Raw genomic sequence first — 15,023 nt, 5'->3', positions numbered from 1 at the left:
GTGGCTGCAGTTTTGCTTACCAAAGACTGGCTGCAGTTGTAGTATCGACGACCGGGGTTGGCAATGCTCCACGAAATCCACCTCGGAGCCTTGACTTTGCAGTGGCACACCTTCTCAGGCGAGTACGCCATCGGTGGCTCCCGATATGGCACCGGCGACTGCCCTGAGAAGGCCATGGACCGCGGTGACCGATGACTGCTTGACGAGCTAGCAGACGCCATGGACTGCGGCGAGCGAGGGGACGGCGAGGGGACGGCGAGGGGGCGGCGAGGGAACGGCGATGGGGCGGCGAGGGGACGGCGATGGGGCGGCGAGGGGGCGACAGAGTGCTTCGCGGCGAGGGAGCGGCTTGCAATTATAAATTGGGGAAAGTTGCATCTGCCAAGTCAGCAATGTCCAGTCAGCAAGGAGACTAGTCAAAACCACCTAAATCTGGTGCAAAACCACCATGGGGGAGAATTGATCCGGTTTTGGAGAGTTTAGGGGCTGATTGATCCGGTTTTAGACTTTGGGGGGAAATTGATCCATCAGAGAGGATTTCGGGGGGAAAACGATACTTTCCTCTTCATTCATTCCTGCTGTGCGGGCGGGCTGGGCCGTCTTCTGCACCCGTCCGTCCCGGGCTCCCGGCCCAGCGGCATTGGATGACCCCCGGCTGGTAGCGCAGCACCCGCGGTGGAGCCTCGTCCCAGTGATGTCGGGCATCGATTCCAAGGTCAACGCCTGTATATAGCCGTACCAGCGTCGGCCCGAGTTGGATGATATCCTCCACGATATGGACCAGCAGATGCACCATAACGTCGAAGAATGCGGGCGGGAAGTAGATCTCAAGCTCGCATAGTATCACCACGATCTCTTCCTATAGCCTTCTGAGTTGCCTCACGCCAACCGACTTCCGAGAGATGACGTCGAAAAAGTTGCATAGGTCAAATAGCGTTTCACGGACGTGCGTGTCCATGATCCCACGGATTACAACTGGAAGTATCTGCGTCATCAGCACGTGACAGTCGTGAGACTTCATTCTGCTGAACTTCTGCTTCGTTGAGTCTAGGTATCTGCTTATCTTCACCGCGTAACCGTAAGGAAGTTTTACTCCTACGAGGCAGGTGAAAAACTGCTCGATCTCCTTCTAACTTAGAGTGAAGCACGCGGGAGGGCAGTCATATTCGATCTTCTTGGCCTTTTTGCCTTTGTGACGACTTTCCGTGTCCTTCGCCTCATCATCATCATCATCATCATTAGGGCGTTTTGCGTGAAGCTCCTCCCTGATGCCCATTGATTGCAAGTCTGCCTTTGCTTTCGACCCATCTTTGTCCTCTCTGACATGTTGAGCAGGGTACCAAGCAGACTCTCGCACACGTTCTTCGTGATATGCATGACATCAAGGCTGTGAGGCACACGGACGATCTTCCAGTACGGCAAGTCCTATAAAACAGACCTTGTTTTTTATACCTTCAGCAGCCGCTCTGGCACCTTTCGCTTCTTTCCCGGCGGTGGGCACTCTTTCCTATTTTTCAATAGCTCGTCTATTTCCTCGCCGCTCCTCGTATGTGGGGTTCTTCGGGGTTCGGTTTCACCATCGAACAGATCCTTGCATTTTCTCCATGCGTCATCGTCGTGAAGCCACCTTCAATCTCCCATGAACACGGTTTTCGAAGACCCGGGATCTCTATCTAGCTGGCGATACGTTGTGTCATCCATGCACCTGACGCATGCACAAAATCCATGGACCACCTGCCCCGTGACATATCCGTAACTGAGATAGTCGTGCACCGTCGTGAGCAGTGCGGCTCTCATAGGAAAATATTCTTTCGCTGCGGCATCCCACGTATTGGCTGCCGTTTTTCACAGATTGATGTCGTTCCCTGGTTGTTTCGGCCCTTCAATTAGCATACTCATGTGAATGTACTTCCTTTTCATGCACATCCAGGGGGGAAGGTTGTACATCCATAAAAACACAGGCCAGGTGCTATGTGTGCTTCTCTAGCTACCAAACGGATTGACTCCATCAGTGCTCACGCCCAGCATGATGTTCCTTGGATCGTCCCCAAATTCTGGGTGTTCAAAGTTCAACGCTTGCCACTGACTCGCATCCTTAGGGTGACTCCGGATTATTTCCGCCATCTTCTCGCTTCTTCCCCTCCCTATCTGTGTGCCAACGCAGGAGCTTTGCTAGCTTAGGGTCCGCGAAATAACACTGCAGACGAGGAGTGATTGGAAAGTACCACACCACTTTTCGGGAAGCTTTCTTCCTCTTCTTGTATCGAGTGACGCCGCACACCGGACATATGGTAGACTCCACGTGCTCGTCCCGATAAATGATGCAATCGTTCATGCACACATGGTATTTCACATGCGGTAAATCCAAAGGACACACGAAGACGTTCCCCTTGGGAAGACGTTCGTGCCAAAATGACATGTTCTCGTCGAAGCATGCGTCGGTCATTTTGTGTTTTACCTTCATCTCCAGAGCCATGAGTGTTACTTTCAGGCGGGTATCCCCGGGCCTGCATCCTTCATACAATGGAGTAACTGCGTCTATCTTCAGTTGATCCAGCTTGGCTTTCTCTCGGGCGGCAGCTCTTGCGTTACCCGTCTGCTAGAGAAGCAGCTCTTGAATATGAGGGTCCTGCACCCAGCCCATCGATGGTCCATCGTTGTCTGCTCCGACATCTTCATCTTCATGATCATGCCCTTCGTCTTGATCTTCCTCATCATCATGTCCGGCATCTTCTACATGATGACTGTGTCCTGCATCTACTTCGTGATCATGTCTTGGAGATTCTTCGTCTTCTCGCCCGTCCTCGCCGCTATTGTCTTGCTGCCCTTCCTTATTTCTTGCCCGGCCCCCATGGACGACTTCATAATCATCTTCATCACCTTGCCACCGATAGCCATCCATGAAACCATGCACGAGCAGGTGGTCCCGCACCTGTCTGGAATCCGGGTTCATAAGGCTCTTCAGCTTGCATCTTCGACATGGACATCTTATCTCCGTCTCGTTCTTTTAAAGCATCTCGGCCTTCGCGGAGCTCAAAAACCTATTCACGATGCCTTTGGTCATCGTGCAGACCATGGTCGCCTGCGGGGTAGAGCAAAACGATATTTTAGAACTAAGAAAAAATTTGGCATGACTTTGCCTAAAAATAGGACCAAAAAAATGTATAGTGCCAAATTCTCGTCAAAACGGAAATGAATCAACATTCCGGCAAAATATTAGCAACTATCGCATTTCAAATACTGGTACCTGCAAACACAAACATATGCAACACCACAAACATACGTAGATCTAGGTCATAAAAACTGTGTACATTGGAGGGAGAAAAAAGTAGATCTAGAACATAAAGAAAGCTTTCCCCTTACTTACCTATCAAAAAAAGGAAATTTAACCACTTAATTTGGGTGAATCTATGGTGCAAATGAGGTGAGGAGGAGGCAATCAAGACCAAGCTTGATAGAGGTGGAGAGAATGAAGTGGGGAAAGTGAGTGTGGTAGGTGGCTGTCAAAAATATCTAGCTGCTCTCAGGCTACCAATGGCGCACCTCCTCGCACCTCCTAGCAATGCGCAGGAGGTGCGCCATTGGTAACCAGGGTTACTAATGGCGCACCTGGTGTGTGGTGCACCTCCTAGGAATGCGCCACGATGTTTCTTTGGATTTTTTGCCATGATTTGTTCAAATTCGAGCCGTGCAATTTGAAAACCCCCATATACTCTACCATATACCCAATCCAATCCAAGCCACCCAAACACCGAAATCGTGCGGCGGAGGAAAGCCCACCACCACCACCGTCGTCATCATCGCCATCGGCGAGGAATAAATAAACGATGCTCCTCCGCATCGGCCTCGCCGTCGGCTCCACGCTCCCCCGCCTCCCCTCGATCCCGCCGCCGCTCCGGCCCCAATCCTCCTGCCGCCTCCTCTCCCGCCGCCGCGCCCTCCTCCTCCTCCCCCTCTCCTCCCTGCGCCCCTCCGCCTCGCCCGTCTCCTCCGCCGCCGCGATGGCCGCGCCGCCGGTGGCCAGGAAGGTGCCGCGGAAGCTGGCGGAGCACGGCGACGTGCGCGTCGACGACTACTACTGGCTCCGCGACGACGCGCGCGCCGACCCGGCCGTCCTCGCCCACCTCCGCGCCGAGAACGACTACACCGCCGCCCTCATGTCCGGTCAGTCAGATCAGCTGCTCGCCCGCTCGCTCGCCCTCCTCCCCTAGGATAGATAGATGCCACGCTTGCTTGCCACTCGCTGGTTTTGCTTCGATCTGTGTGCGCAGCCTTACTCCTGTGATGATATCGTTGCTTCGTGCTGCTAGGGGATCTGAGTGAGCAGATCGCTTTAGTAGATATTTAGTGTGCCTTGCTTCACCTAGATTGATTACCTAGTAGATCAAGCAGCACTGCTAGTGTCGGATCAGCGGAATTTACCTGATTATAACTCCATTCAGCTTGATTATTAATTTATTATTGCTAGTGGAATTCCTCCTCTTAGGCCGTGGCGGCGCTTGTAATGTTATAGGGCTACGATGCCTGCTAGTGGGGATCGATGGCGAACGAATGCGCGTGCACAATGTGAACTGTATTTTGGACCAGACAACATCTGCTGCAGTACTTTTTTTTGTTGACTTACCATGCTGTGCTGCATTTTTGTTTATCTCTGCTATTTTACCTCCTCCAGACACCAAACAGCTTGAGGACGAAATATTCGCTGAGATCCGGGGGAGAATCAAGGAGGACGACATAGATGCGCCTCTCCGCAAGGGGCAGTATTACTACTACAAAAGAACATTGACCGGCAAGGAGTATGCGCAGCGCTGCAGGCGTCTTGTGCCGACCGATGGCCCTGTTACAGTCCACGATGAGATGCCCACGGGCCCTGATGCGCCTGCTGAGCATATTATTCTGGACGAGAATTTAAAGGCTGAGGGCCATGACTACTACAGCATCGGGGCTTTCAAGGTATGGTTGTGGACCCCACATCCTCTTCTCCATATGTGTATGTTTGTTTGTTAATTTTAATGTCCCATTTTAATGTCCCACTTGGATGCTTCGCATTTCAGGTCAGTCCCAGCGGCAAACTAGTTGCTTATGCAGAGGACACCAAGGGTGATGAAATCTACACTGTTTTTGTCATTGACGCAGAGAGTGGACAGTATGTTGGGCAACCACTGAAAGCAATTACTTCTGACATTGAGTGGGCCGGTGATGACAACCTTGTTTACATAACAATGGACAACATTCTTCGACCAGATAAAGTATGTTACTCTTACTCCTACATAAAACTTATCCCCGCCTATGCTAACAATGTGCATACACATACTAGACAAAAGAATCAACAATGATGATGTGATGTAGTGTGATTGCTATATTGATCATTGGTTGCAATGTTGTGCATGCTGCTGTTCCCTACATACCAATTCTTTTATGTTATTTTCCTGGAAAGGGGAGTAGTTACTTGAATTCCTCATGTGCACTTCAAGAAAAAGATATTCAGTTATTCCTTGGCCCATATATGTTTTATAATTGGATATTACAGTACCAAGTTTGGGTATCATCATAAATGTGTGTGTCTGTGTGCATTTGGGTTTACCAGTGTTTGTAATAGTTTATTGAGTCCTTACTTTTTATGGGCTTTTGCAGGTATGGTTACACAAGTTAGGATCTGATCAATCTGAGGATACATGCCTGTATCATGAAAAGGATGACACATTTTCACTTGGTCTTCATGCTTCAGAAAGCAAACAGTATTTATTTGTTGGATCTGGAAGCAAAAATACAAGCTTTATATTTTACCTGGACATACCCAATCAGAGCAAGGAGCTCGCAGTTTTGACACCTCGTGTAGATGGCATCGATACAACAGCAAGTCACCGTGGAAACCATTTCTATATTACAAGGAGAAGCGAAGAATTCTACAACTCCGAATTGGTTGCTTGCCCATTGAATAATGTAGCTGAGACCACTGTCTTGTTACCGCATAGAGAAAGGTAAGAAACTTCATTGTACTAATTTATGTTTGGAAGGTCGGTCAGTCTTGTGGTTGATGGATCGTATGCTGGTAGACAGTACACAATTGTTTTTTGGAACACCATCCTCAGTGTAATATTATTTGTATTATTGTATTTATTTGTGATACACCTACTTGAAGGATATAGAAACGGTAATAGGAAAAGCATGATATTTCTGAGCTTGGACATTATTCCAAAATAAGACATGGTTTCCATGACTCATCTTAGTTCTACAAACCTTCACGTAAACATTCTGTAGCTCCAGGCTCGAGCATGAAACTTTGCTGTAGAGTTAGTTCTGGCTTACAGATCCGGAGAAGATTGTACTTTGTTTTTCAGATCTTGCTTGTACATAATTGGCACCATGATTGGATAGCTAATGAACCTGTTCTCACTGGTATCTTGAAACTTATGGGCACAAGCCTGTTAAACTCTTTACATGTTGTAGTAATCTTGGACATATGGATCATTGATATGATGGCAATACTAAGTTCTAGATTTACCTACATCTGCTTCCTAGGTTTTGTTTGTTACTGTTACAAAGCAGCTCAGAAGCTTGATGCCATGAAAATGACACTCCAGGGTTTTCTCTAATATACTCGAAATATCTGCGGTCAAGGATGGTGCTAGATTATACTAGGATAGTCATGTATTATCCACATCAATTTTACAGCTGCACACACCTATCAGTTAAATTTGTTCGTTGCAAATTTAATTAACTGTGACTTGCTCTTCTTATCAATGGATGTACTATGTGTTAGGGCTGATTGACAACATGAAGTAGCACTATTGTTTAAAAACTTGAAACTCCTTGCAGTGTGAAAATTCAGGACGTCCAACTCTTTGAGAATCACATTGCTGTATATGAGCGTGAGAATGGTCTACCAAAAGCAACTGTCTATCGCTTACCAGCCACTGGAGAGGCAGTTGGGCAACTTCAGGGAGGACGGGCAATTGATTTTGTTGATCCAGCATATGCAGTGGAACCTGAGCCATCACAGTTCAATTCAAATGTTGTTCGCTTTTATTATAGCTCAATGAGGACGCCACCCTCTATCTTTGACTATGACATGGATACAGGGGTGTCGGTATTGAAGAAAATTGACGCTGTAAGTTATCTATCACCTGCACCATTTAGCTTTGATGTACCTATGTTTAACACTACCAGCGCTATGGGAACAAACCACACCTGGTTTAGCCCCCCCCCCCGCCCCTTCTTACCTGGCAACCAAGTACAATTAATATCGGAATTTCCACAGCAGGAAATCATTTGATTACTTCTTGTTTTCTTGCTCTCCTTAATTTGCTAGGTAATTCTGACAATATGGTTCAGTATTCAAACAGAAGAACTTTGCACTTGCTTTGTTTTATTCAAGCCTCTGTCTGATTCCACACGTGTCATTTTCCTGTACATAAACAACAATGACATCCATTTTCAGAAGGAAGGTGAAATAATCATAAGAGACACCAAATAATCAGTGATTTGATTTTTTTTAGTTCATGATGTCCTCTTGTGCAGTAAATGCTCTAGCTCCATCTACATTTTGGTGCCTGCTTTATTTTAACAAATGCGTTAATTTATTTGCCAGTTTCAGTAGAAAGAACTCTTATGAAGCCATATTGATTTGAGCTTTTGATTTTCTCAGGTTTTAGGTGGATTTGATGTGTCAAACTATGTAACAGAGAGAAAATGGGCGGCTGCTTCTGATGGAACTCAGATCCCCATGTCTGTTCTTTACAGAAAAGATATGGTGAAGCTTGATGGCTCAGACCCCATGCTGCTATATGGATATGGCTCGTATGAGGTATGGACTCTATACTGTAAATAGCAAGTTTCTACAATCTTGTAGAGTGTCATATAGATCATGCAAACATATTTGGTTTGTCTTGAAAATTAAGGGGGCACATGCAAGGAAATTGAAATGCAAATTTGCGTATTGAAAAATAAGGTGACACATCCTTGAAAAGAGTGCCTAAATAGGGACAAAATTGTCTCTCTGATAGTACTGGTTTCGGTCATTGTATGTTTGGTAAAGTCTGCCGAACAACTGTAAAAACATGTTTCCTTTTAACTCATATAAAAACTGCCATATAGCTGAGACTATCAACACATTTCAGCTTTTAGCAATTAGTGTGTTGTGCTGCTGCTAACCATGCTTACTGCTTACACATTCCTTGTGGCAACAGATATGCATAGATCCGACTTTCAGGGGATCTAGGTTCTCTTTGGTGGACAGGGGTTTCATATATGTGATAGCTCATATCCGTGGAGGTGGTGAAATGGGCCGCAAGTGGTATGAAGATGGAAAGCTATTGAAGAAGAAAAACACTTTCACTGATTTCATTGCATGTGCTGAGCACTTGATAGAAAACAAGTACTGTACGAAAGAAAAGCTTTGCATCAACGGAAGAAGTGCAGGTGGCCTGTTGATGGGTGCTGTCCTAAATATGAGGCCCGACTTATTCAAAGCAGCTGTTGCTGGGGTGCCTTTCGTGGATGTTCTCACAACTATGCTTGACCCAACTATCCCGTTGACTACTGCTGAATGGGAGGTATTAATCTCCTGTGTTGCATTTATTTTGTTTCCATGTTTCACTGTTGTATCATCACATTGTACAGTAGCTTCAGTTAGACTTAAATTAGCCTGGCCTTTGATCTGAACAAGGCTTGCTTGGTGGGCATGTCTAAGACTAGGAAATGATTGTCGTACTATAACATATATGTCATCAAATTCCTTATTACATAGTTTGAATGCATATAGTTTTTATGCCTTTTATATCCTTATGATAAAAAATAAATAGGAAGCGAATAATTTGCGCTGTATGTAATCTGTGCATGCTCATTGGCCATGCACGTGCTATGGTCTTGTTATGTACTCCCTCTGTAACTTAACATAACTCGTTTTTTGACACAACGACAATGTCAAGAAAAGTCTTGTATTAAGTTACGGAGGGAGTATTTATTCTAGGTATCAACTTTCGTTGCATTGCGCACCTGCAGTTCTGTTTCTGCTCTCACCAACACATCCTTTTGTGCCCTTGGTTCAGGAGTGGGGTGATCCAAGGAAAGAAGAATACTACTATTACATGAAATCTTATTCTCCTGTTGATAACGTAAGTGCTCATCTTTATTTTGTGATATATGTGTTTTCTTGCCCCGCATCGCATGCTATCGAGGCTGGCTGCACAAATGTATTGACCTGAGATGCCTGTCCATCTGCCGCAGGTAAAAGCACAAGACTATCCCCACATTCTCGTCACTGCTGGCTTGAACGGTATGGCCCTTGGATTCTGAGTTTCTGTTGGCTACCGTTAGCCGTTACACCAGATTATACTCACAGCTAACTACTTCGTGACAAACAGATCCCCGCGTGATGTACTCGGAGCCTGCTAAGTTCGTGGCGAAGCTGAGGGAGCTCAAGACTGAAAACAACCTCCTGCTGTTCAAGTGCGAGCTCGGCGCCGGGCACTTCTCCAAGTCGGGGAGGTAAATAAATAGCAAAGGAGACATTACTTCTTTGCGCTTGATTTCTTCTTTTTTGACGTGGCATGCTGTTATTACTGCCAAAAGGGAAGTTGTTTTTTCCGGCCTAACTGTTGTTTGTTTTAACTTGCAGGTTTGAGAAGTTGCGAGAAGACGCCTTCACCTATGCATTCATTCTCAAGGCGCTGGGCATGACTCCTCCAACAACGGCTTCTTCGCTGTGACGTGCGCACATATTCGTCGTTGCCTTCAGTAATTGCATGGATTTAATTTTTTAGACACTTCTTCTGATTTGCCCAAGAAGGTGGGTAAGAAAGGAAGCCATTTGAATTAGGTGTAAGGAAGCCATTTGAATTAGGTGTGGCCTGTGAGGGAGTGGACTAGCAACTGAATCTGTGACACTGTTATTTGGCAAGAATGGGATGACTGATCCTCTGTTTCGGTATCGTGGTTTGGTCTGATGATGATAAGGAAGTGCAATCTCTTTTTGACTTGTGTGTTAGACGTGTGCTGAAGCACAAGATAGGAAGTGTAATCCTTGTTTTGCTATCATGGTTTGGTTTGATGTTTGGAAATCGAACTCCTGATTCATTAATCTGGCATCTAGTGCACCTAGGTTACTCATTAATTGCCTTTTGTCTAAACTTTCTTTCTGCCTAATTGACGGGCCTGATTTGCCTTACACATTGAAGTCTTGAACTGAAGGCACAACAATTAACTTCATATTCAGTAAACTGCATTTGGTATACACATTGTCAGACAAGGTAAGTTCTCAAAGCTACAAAATGTTGCATGCTGTGAGTTCCAGGAATGAATAACTAAAAATGAGATGAGCAATGCACAGCCATAACATCCCAAAATTAAAACTGACTTGGTGCAAAGAAGAAGGATTGCACATGATGATGCAGGTTGATTTCTTTCACTAGAGAGCTTGGTTATATATTCTTACTACCTTTACAAGTACATAATTGTCAGCTAAAACTGTTATACTTTGGAGAAATTCGTCCCAAAGCCACAGCATGGGTATGTACACCAGTTTATCTGGCAAGCTATGAGCTCCCAGGAATAAATGCAATAATTGAAGTGAGCAACAGACACCCAGAACAGCCAACAATTAAGGTGGACTTGGTGCAAATAAGGAGGCTACGCAGGGTGACATTTATAGTTCCTTTCATCAGTGAGCTTGGTTAAATCCATTCAGCGAAAAACAAAACTTTGACCAACATAAGGGGCATCTATATATCTGCTAGTTGAGTTCTTCGCCTCTTGTTACTCCAGGCGAAGAAAAGTCGGAAAGGTAAAAGCAAAATTTACAAGAGCAGCAGCTCCAAGCCTCCGTATCATATCTATCTTGCTCGACGACATTTTGTGGTGCTTGCACTAGGTCGCTAGCTTTAGGAAAATCGTCACAATCGGTTTATGATCGCCGCCATCTCCTCTCGCTAGTTTTTCTTCTTTTCTTGTTACTTTGGACAGCCTCTCCATGACGCCTGCATCATACACAAACACACCATAACTGCATCGTAAGGAACCTCGAAAATAGAAGCAAAGTTCCGAAAACATATAGCAAGTTCCAGCACAAGATGTAAGATTTTACCATGTAGAGTCAATCAGTATGAGCTAAATTTAACTAAACTTCTTCGGCAAAACTGATCGGATTCTCAAATGACGTACCCATCATGCGTCTGCTTTCGTTTCCTCTTGACTCCGCTTGGCTTTATTGGCTGATCTTTGCTGCGCCGCCTGAACACCTCGGAATCACTGCTACTACTACCGACACTAACATCCGTAACAGCATCCCTTGATAGCGCAAGTCTATCAAGACCGGTTGCATCAAGTGAGGTTTCTTCTCTTAGTCGGTGTTTGAAATCTTCCAGCAAAACGACACCTGGAAAGCAGAGCACAAGCATGAGCATGTTGTTGCTCGGCAAAGTGAAGGAAGACATTGAGCGAGCAAACGGCTAGTACTCAGAAAGGGTGAGAGCTGCTACATCTTTCATCATACACTCGCAGATGAAATAAGAACCAAAAGCGTATTTTTATGAGCAGTTGTCAATTTGGTGCATAAACATTTGATTAAGCTGGATTGTCTGAAGACCATTATATACTGCAATTCTGAATCAATGTCCTATGCAATGAAATCGTAGCTGTGCTCAAAATCTTCCCCTTTGGCTCACAAATTCAGAGCATTGTGAATAACAGAACCGGCTGAATGTCCTATGATGACATGGGAACTACAGTAACTAACTAAATTTGCGCGCTCTACAAACTAAATTAGCACAAATTTTTCTCTAATTGTTGTTGTTGTTGCGGGCAGGGAGGTGCGGCGGAGCAATGGAAGCAGGCAGTACCAAGGGCACGCAGGGTGCGCAGATCGAAGGCGTCGGCGAGGTGGGGGCGGCCGGCCGTCTCCGCCCGCTTCACGGCCAGCATCTTCAGGCTGATGAGCAAATCCTGCACCACCACCGCGGCACCATTAGAACCTGTCGTAACTCAAAAGGGCGAGAAATTGAGAGCGAGGAGAAGGGCTGCGTCACCGACGAGCTCGGGCTCGGAGAGGGCCGCGAGCCACCGCGACTCCTCCTCGGTGCTGGCGCCGCCCTCTGCGGCCGCCGGAGGAGGGGGTGGAGGTGGGGTGTCGCCGGCGGCGGGAGGCGCCATGAGGAGGAAGAGGGGAAGAAGACGATGCGGGAGCGAGGTTTGCTTGTGTGTCTTCTTCCTTGGGTTTCGTGGGCTAACAGGCCCAGCGTGATTCAGTCGCTCGCGGGACTACGAAGCCCAATGTAGACGCTAGGTTACGTGTCGCGCTCACAACTATCAACGCCACTTGACGTGCTTTCGGCCCTTCCTTATGTGTCGCGCTTTGAGCGTATCCTCCGAATTCTTTTTTATTTTATTTTCCACACATGTTGTCTGTTTTTTAAATGGGTTTTTCCATGTTTTTTCGGCGTTTTGGTTTTCACCGGTCTTTCCTAACTTCGGAAAAAAAAATCCCAACGGTCTTACTTAACTTTTGGAAAAAAAATTCACGAAAAAACTCATTTTTATACGAGAGTCACGGTTTTGCTTCCACGAGAGGCATTATTTTTACTTCCGCAAGAGTCACGGGCGTGACTGTGACTCTTGGAAACAAAAAAATAATGTGTTTTCTGTTTTTTCCTCCCGTGAGAGAAATGGTTTTGCTTTCGAGAGAGGCACGGCCGTGCCTCTTGGAAACGGAAAAATGTGTTGTTTTTTTCATTCCGCGAGAGGCACGGTTTTGGTTCCGCGAGAGGCATGGTTGTGCCTTCACGAGAGGCACGGCCGTGCCTCTCGGAAACGAAAAAAAATGTGTTTTTGTTTTTTTCTTACGCGAGAGGAACGGTTTTAGTTCCGCAAGAGGCATGGTTGTGCTTTCGCCAGAGCCACGGCCGTGCCTCCTCGGAAATGGAAAATAAAGACGTGTTTTTTTTTTCTTCCGCGAGAGGCACGGTTATGATTCCGCTAGAGGCACGTTTGTGGTTCCGCGAGAGGCACGGGCATGCCTCTTTCGGAGAGGGAAAAACCCCGTGCTCCCGGTTTGTTTTTTGTCCCATTTTTTTGATGAAAAAAAGTTTGTCAAAACCTATCAGCATGGTATCTAGTTTTGAAGGTCTCGACGCGAGGAATCCAACGGTAAAAACGGTTCGAGATTTAAACGTACGATTTAAGAGATAAAACGTATTAAATAAACGAATCTATGAAAAAGGAAAAACTCCCAGGTTGCGACAAGTGGCGCACATGCAGCCCGCCACCTGTCCCAACCTGGAAAAGTGGGTGTGCTTTTTGCAAAGAGTACTCCTTAACTAATGATTTCACTAAAGACACCAACAGATGGGGCAATCCCTACTTGACGCTCGCGAGCGTCAAAAAGACGAGGCTTCGCCGAAGCGTGAGCTCCCTCTCCACAAAGGTCGCGACTCGCGAGGCTGTTTCATCTCTTTTCTGTTTCTCTTTTTAACATTTTTTGTTTTTGTTTCTATTTCTTTTCTTTTGTGTTCTTCTTTTTCCTTTTATTTCACTTTATTCCTTTTTTGTCTGTTATAAAATGTGTTGCGTGTTTATAAAAACATGTTCATCGTATATTTGAGGAATGTTCACCCTATATTACGGAAATGTTCAATGTATTTTTAAAATGTTCATTGTGTATTTGCAAATACTTCAGCACATATCACAAAATGTATTTAAATATTTGTTCGGCGTATATCACCAAATTTTCAGTGCGCATTTAAATATTTCTCAACCTATATCGCAAAAATGTGCGGCGTTATTTGAAAAATTGTTCAGCGTATATTAGAAAAATTGTTCAATATATATTTAAAAATTGTTCATCATATATAAATTTCCATAAACGTTTGGAATTTTAAAAGTGTGTCCATGTTTTTCAAAAATTTGTCCACTGTATGTAAAAAAGTTTTCATCAAGTATCAAAAAATTGTTCAGTGCGCATTTGAAAAAAAGTTTCCCATATATTAAAAATGTTCAGTCGGTATTTGAAAAAATTTCAACGTTTACTGAGAAAAGTTCAGCTTATTTTAAAATTCATTTCTTTGAAAAATTGTTCACATTTGAAAAAAAATGTTGTTCAACATTTCAAAATTAGTTACTTATTGAGCTAGTTCTTATAGCTTTGCTAATTAGTCACCAAACACCGTCAGCTTGAGTGGTTATCCATGCGCCCACGAAATCGGATGCGGATTTTCGTGCTGATTTTTTTGATATACTATGCGTTTTTTTTCGACATCGTATGCAAAAGATATGGCCGTCTTACTTTTTCATAACACTTTTTTGCAAAACATGTTCAAATTTAAGTTTTTTAATTTCCTAACTAATAGATGTAGTGACATAACTACATCTCGAAGGATTTTAATTTTCGAAGTTTTTATCATTTTCTTTTGCTTTTTACAAAACTCAAAAGGCGATCCGGGAGGGGGGGGGGGGTAGAGTTTGAAAATGGGACCTTTAGTCCCGGTTTGAGATACGAGCCGGGACTAAAGGGCATTGCACCCTTTAGTCTCCGTTCGTGTCTCAAACAGGGACTAAAGGTCTAATCTTTAGTCCCGATTTGAGATACGAACCGGGAGTAAAGGGCACCACACCCTTTAGTCCCGGTTCGTGTCTCAAACCGGGACTAAAGGGCTCATTTGAACCGGGACTAATGCCTTTAGCCACACGAACCGGGTCCAATGCTCACATTAGTCCCGGTACATGACTGAACCGGGACTAATGGGCTTATCTGGCCCGAACGAAAGCCCTGTTTTCTACTAGTGGAAAGGGGCAGCCTCACTGACGAGCTCGGGCTCGGAGAGGGTTGTGAGCCACCGCGACTCCTCGCGCTAGCCCTGCTCTCTGCGGTCGGAGGAGGAGGTGGGGTTTTGCAGGCGGTGGGTGGCGCCCTAAGGAGAAAGATGTGAAGACATGTGGGAGCGATGTTTGCTTGTGTGTCTTCTTCGCTGGGTCTTTGTGGGCTTTGGTGGGCTAACATGCCCAACTTGATTGAGTCTTTCACCTGACTATGA

General features: G+C 45.4%; 2 protein-coding genes across 3 annotated transcripts; one reads left to right on the top strand and one right to left on the bottom strand.

Annotated features, from left to right (window-relative positions):
- The first annotated feature begins 3,782 nt into the window (after positions 1 to 3,782).
- On the top strand, positions 3,783 to 9,931 carry LOC123156904 (protease 2). Its single transcript, XM_044575096.1, has 11 exons — positions 3,783 to 4,164; positions 4,673 to 4,953; positions 5,055 to 5,249; positions 5,635 to 5,981; positions 6,820 to 7,111; positions 7,649 to 7,807; positions 8,190 to 8,555; positions 9,051 to 9,116; positions 9,229 to 9,277; positions 9,366 to 9,489; positions 9,620 to 9,931. The coding sequence occupies exons 1-11, from the start codon at positions 3,828 to 3,830 to the stop codon at positions 9,708 to 9,710; spliced, it is 2,307 nt and encodes a 768-aa protein (XP_044431031.1). The 5' UTR covers positions 3,783 to 3,827; the 3' UTR covers positions 9,711 to 9,931.
- Positions 9,932 to 10,639: 708 nt separating this feature from the next.
- Positions 10,640 to 12,231, bottom strand: LOC123156906 (uncharacterized). Of its 2 annotated transcripts, none has more exons than XR_006478517.1 (4): positions 12,028 to 12,231; positions 11,838 to 11,940; positions 11,084 to 11,374; positions 10,640 to 10,976 (listed from the first exon to the last, which is right to left on the bottom strand). XR_006478517.1 is itself a non-coding variant. In XM_044575097.1 (4 exons), exons 1-4 carry the CDS (start codon positions 12,145 to 12,147, stop codon positions 10,904 to 10,906), a joined length of 510 nt encoding a protein of 169 aa, XP_044431032.1. In that variant the 5' UTR covers positions 12,148 to 12,231; the 3' UTR covers positions 10,640 to 10,903. The 2 variants fall into 2 exon arrangements, 1 of the variants encoding a protein (XP_044431032.1); XM_044575097.1 differs by having other exon boundaries at positions 11,161 to 11,374.
- Between the last annotated feature and the right edge of the window lie 2,792 nt (positions 12,232 to 15,023).

Source organism: Triticum aestivum, chromosome 7B, assembly GCF_018294505.1.
Source record: "Triticum aestivum cultivar Chinese Spring chromosome 7B, IWGSC CS RefSeq v2.1, whole genome shotgun sequence".
Taxonomy (NCBI): domain Eukaryota; kingdom Viridiplantae; phylum Streptophyta; class Magnoliopsida; order Poales; family Poaceae; genus Triticum; species Triticum aestivum.
Note: the sequence above shows the minus strand (reverse complement) of the source record. Positions and strands in the feature narration are given on the sequence as shown.

What these genes read in the sequence shown, in the direction of transcription:
- LOC123156904 (XM_044575096.1), top strand. Translation starts at nt 3,828, where the DNA reads ATGCTCCTCCGCATCGGCCTCGCCGTCGGCTCCACGCTCCCCCGCCTC. An exon ending in TGACTACTGCTGAATGGGAG is followed by an intron (nt 8,556 to 9,050) that starts GTATTAATCTCC and finishes CCCTTGGTTCAG; the next exon opens with GAGTGGGGTGATCCAAGGAA. An exon ending in CACTTCTCCAAGTCGGGGAG is followed by an intron (nt 9,490 to 9,619) that starts GTAAATAAATAG and finishes TTTAACTTGCAG; the next exon opens with GTTTGAGAAGTTGCGAGAAG.
- LOC123156906 (XM_044575097.1), bottom strand. Translation starts at nt 12,147, where the DNA reads ATGGCGCCTCCCGCCGCCGGCGACACCCCACCTCCACCCCCTCCTCCG. An exon ending in CCCTCTCCGAGCCCGAGCTC is followed by an intron (nt 11,941 to 12,027) that starts GTCGGTGACGCA and finishes GTGGTGGTGCAG; the next exon opens with GATTTGCTCATCAGCCTGAA. An exon ending in CGAAAGCAGACGCATGATGG is followed by an intron (nt 10,977 to 11,160) that starts GTACGTCATTTG and finishes TGTATGATGCAG; the next exon opens with GCGTCATGGAGAGGCTGTCC.